The sequence below is a fragment of the Papilio xuthus genome, unplaced genomic scaffold (genome assembly GCF_000836235.2).
Source record: "Papilio xuthus unplaced genomic scaffold, Pxut_1.1 DF826923.1, whole genome shotgun sequence".
Classification (NCBI taxonomy): Eukaryota; Metazoa; Arthropoda; class Insecta; order Lepidoptera; family Papilionidae; genus Papilio; species Papilio xuthus.
In genome coordinates this window covers 5,201,914-5,205,183 of record NW_013531726.1, presented here as the reverse complement: position 1 = coordinate 5,205,183, position 3,270 = coordinate 5,201,914, and the positions used below count along the sequence as shown (strand labels likewise).

Here is a 3,270-nt window from a genome sequence, read left to right as displayed (position 1 = left end):
TTTAATTTGTACGGACAGAACAAGTGCCACACTAATTACGCTCTCGAAGGGCATCCGACGCAGCAATCAACCGGTCATTGAATCCTTTGCCTCTTTGTGCCATCTTGACTGTTTTGTTAACCTTACTTGTCGCTTTTTATTAGCAATGAAGTGTTGTGAGTGTGAACATTTTTGTAATTATTCCGGGAATTGATATCGGACTTAATTTATTGCATATCTTGTTTGTAAACACGTATTTGAATAGTATTGTTATTTACCTATGCAATTATAATATCTGAAACAAAGACATCGGTGTTAAAATTTTCTTTAGATTTTTACAAAGCTTATAAGTGGTCTGTGATGTCCCTTGTTTTATGTATCATAGTCTACAAAAAAAAACATTATTACTTATATAAAGTTTTTCAAATGTAGCGATGGCTTTTGTGTTTACTTGTATCCTAAGTAGGAAAAACTTAGACTGACAGAATCATCATCATCATCAGCTATACTATACGTCCCCACCAAGGGGCTCGGAGCCTACCCTAAGTTAGGGGTGATTAGGCCATAGTCAACCACGCTGGCCCAATGCGGGTTGGTTGACTTCACACATGTCTCTGAATTTATTCGCAGGTATGTGCAGGTTGCGTCACGATGTTTTCCTTCATCGTAAGACTGACAGAATACCAAAGTATAATCCACTATTAACGGACAGAATCTTTGGTTGAGTTTTAGGTAAAGTCAAATATTATAAGCAAACTTTATCTATTTTTAACTATGAGAAAATATAAAATAAAATTGTGTTTAAACGTTTTTTATATCACTTTCGTATACGTAGGAATTTAAACAATAACGTGCGTTTACAATGCACCTTACTGTAACTTGAGAGCCCCGTCACGGTTCGCGTGAGGTGGTCTGGTTTCAGCGCATTCGCTTGCAAAACCCATTCCAGATATACGAGACAAACGACTCGTATATATGTTAGGGGAAAATTTCAAATTAAGAATCCATTTTCAGTTTGATAACACCTTATATTAAAAAGAAAAAAAATTAAGTTTTTTATTTTTAGAGTCTTGGCGGTTTGCTTAAAAATACTAGTCGCGCCTGTAGTCTATGGCTAGGCAGAGAATAGACTCCTATATCTCGTTTGCAGAGCATTCGGAATTCCGTCATAATTTTAATTAAACTATTTTTATTTTTATTAATCGCACTAATAAATTCTAACTTCGCCAAATCATCTGCATGCAAGATGGATAGGTTACAGAAGATAGGGTGTCGCCGCAAAACGACGCGCATACACATCGCCGTACATCTGCGAATAGTCTGCGAGGGCTACCGAGTGGAGGACGAACTCGGCTAAAGACGTCAGTGTCAAATTGTAACCTTATATTTATTAAGAGTGAGAGAGAGAGAGAATCGAAAAAACTTTATACTTACTTATCCAAAGCAGGAACAATTAAACTCCAATAAAATATTCAACATTTTTATTACCGTTTTAATTATTTAATTAACAATATTTATAAATATTTGATGACGTCAAAAAAACTTAAAATAAAAATACTGCCATAGATAAAAAATCTTATAAAAGGTTCATTTATTAACCTAAACAAGATTCAGTAAAAACATTGTATAAGGTACTCAAAACTAGACTTAATAACAAGCTATATCCGTAGACAATGTAATCATGAATTTGAAATGACCAAAGACAACTACAAATTTACTATAAAACTACAAATAAACTTCATAGAAATGATGGCAATATGATCGTTATACAGTTTTACGACAGTGGAGACTCATCGTAGGTATCTTAAACTATTTATTGGTCTACTTCTTGTTATGGCTGTGGTGTAAAGCTTTTATCACTTTACTTCTTAGCAGTAGTGGTAGCAATCGTGGTAGTACCACCCGCGCCCGCTGTCGTGCCAGCGGCGCTAGTGGCGGTTGCAGGCAGTGGTGTGGTGTTCCGTGAAGACCAGGGATTGAGATTCATAAACCATGAACCATTCCTATTGGATACAGTCACACCCATGCCTGTGTTTGGCGCTGCAAAAAAAAATTACCATAATATAAACACAAATATAAAACCATCAATATAAATTATAAAATGTCTTTAACTAATCTTTTATTTAATTCACAGATAAAACCAATGCTAACTTGCGAAGTAGAAGCAGATTTAACGGAAATAAATCAGGGGCCTATCACAAATATTTGCGACATTGATTTCAGCATTATTTAGGTTAAAATTTGTATGATTTTAGGTGTACTTTACGCCCGATTTGTTGTACAAATTTTGTCGATGACGATACGATGTCACTCGTCATAAATATTCAAGCTAGACCCTCTGTAGACAAATCAATGTTTTTTTCTATAATATTAATTTATGTCCAAGATGTGCATTTATGTCATTTTTAAAATTTATCAAACCAGTTGCTCCTATGGCATCTTTTAAAATACAAGGCAGAACCAAATTTGGTAAAGAATTTTAAGTAGACATTTCACTTACGTATTTCGAAGTTTAGAGGTGGGAAGTTGTTAATCGGTCTTCTTGTGGAAGGTCTCGAGGTAGGGCAGCCGGAGCACATGTCGAAGAAGTCAAACATGTCCTCTGTACTGGTACTCGATGTGGACGTGCTCACGTCGTCGTAATCGTCGTCGCAGAACATGTCACACCAGAATAGACCACCAAACAGTGGCTGCGAAATAATTAAAAAATAAAATAATATTATAATTGCAAGAAAACTATGGAATTTGAAAAGACGTTACAACTCTTCGGATGCTCTCAGATATGTAGATTGTCTCACCTTGAAGTCTCTTTATAAGCAAACTATCTGTCGCCCGCGACTCCGTCAGCGCGGGATTAAAAAACATAATTAGTAGCCTATGAGTTCTTCCAGACTATGTTCTATATGTATGTCGAATTTCATTGAGATCCGTTCGGCCGTTATGGAGATACCTTCAAACAAACATTCATCCAAACATTCGCATTTATAATATTAGTAAGATTAGAATTAGAAGTAACTTTTAGTAATTTTTATTTAAGAAACGAAATTTTCTAATACCAATAATGAGGCTCTGATAATAGATCAAAATTATCAATAAATTATCACAAACCTTGCCCACTGCATAGTGAAAATTCACTGATAACACCAGTAAGTACATGCACGTTCTCACAACACTCATGTTTGTTGTTGTAATATGAAAACCATTCAGCCGGTTCCTTTCATACTTATAATAACGCTGCCTTTGCGCAAGCTGGACGAATTACCAATAGGTGCTTCGACAAAGATTATAAAC

At 35.4% G+C, this 3,270-nt stretch overlaps 1 protein-coding gene across 1 annotated transcript; it reads right to left on the bottom strand.

Annotated features, from left to right (window-relative positions):
- Nucleotides 1–1,513: 1,513 nt before the first annotated feature.
- LOC106122435 (uncharacterized) lies at nt 1,514–3,201 on the bottom strand. Its single transcript, XM_013318383.1, has 3 exons — nt 3,088–3,201; nt 2,480–2,669; nt 1,514–2,019 (listed from the first exon to the last, which is right to left on the bottom strand). Exons 1-3 carry the CDS (start codon nt 3,154–3,156, stop codon nt 1,841–1,843), a joined length of 438 nt encoding a protein of 145 aa, XP_013173837.1. The 5' UTR covers nt 3,157–3,201; the 3' UTR covers nt 1,514–1,840.
- Nucleotides 3,202–3,270: the final 69 nt, after the last annotated feature.

Excerpts from the sequence above, each read along its gene's own strand:
- LOC106122435 (XM_013318383.1), bottom strand. The coding sequence starts at position 3,156 with ATGAGTGTTGTGAGAACGTGCATGTACTTACTGGTGTTATCAGTGAAT. Across the intron at positions 2,670-3,087 it reads TTCACTATGCAGTGGGCAAG|CCACTGTTTGGTGGTCTATT; the intron begins GTTTGTGATAAT and ends ATTATTTCGCAG. Across the intron at positions 2,020-2,479 it reads ACCTCTAAACTTCGAAATAC|CGCCAAACACAGGCATGGGT; the intron begins GTAAGTGAAATG and ends TTTTTTTTGCAG.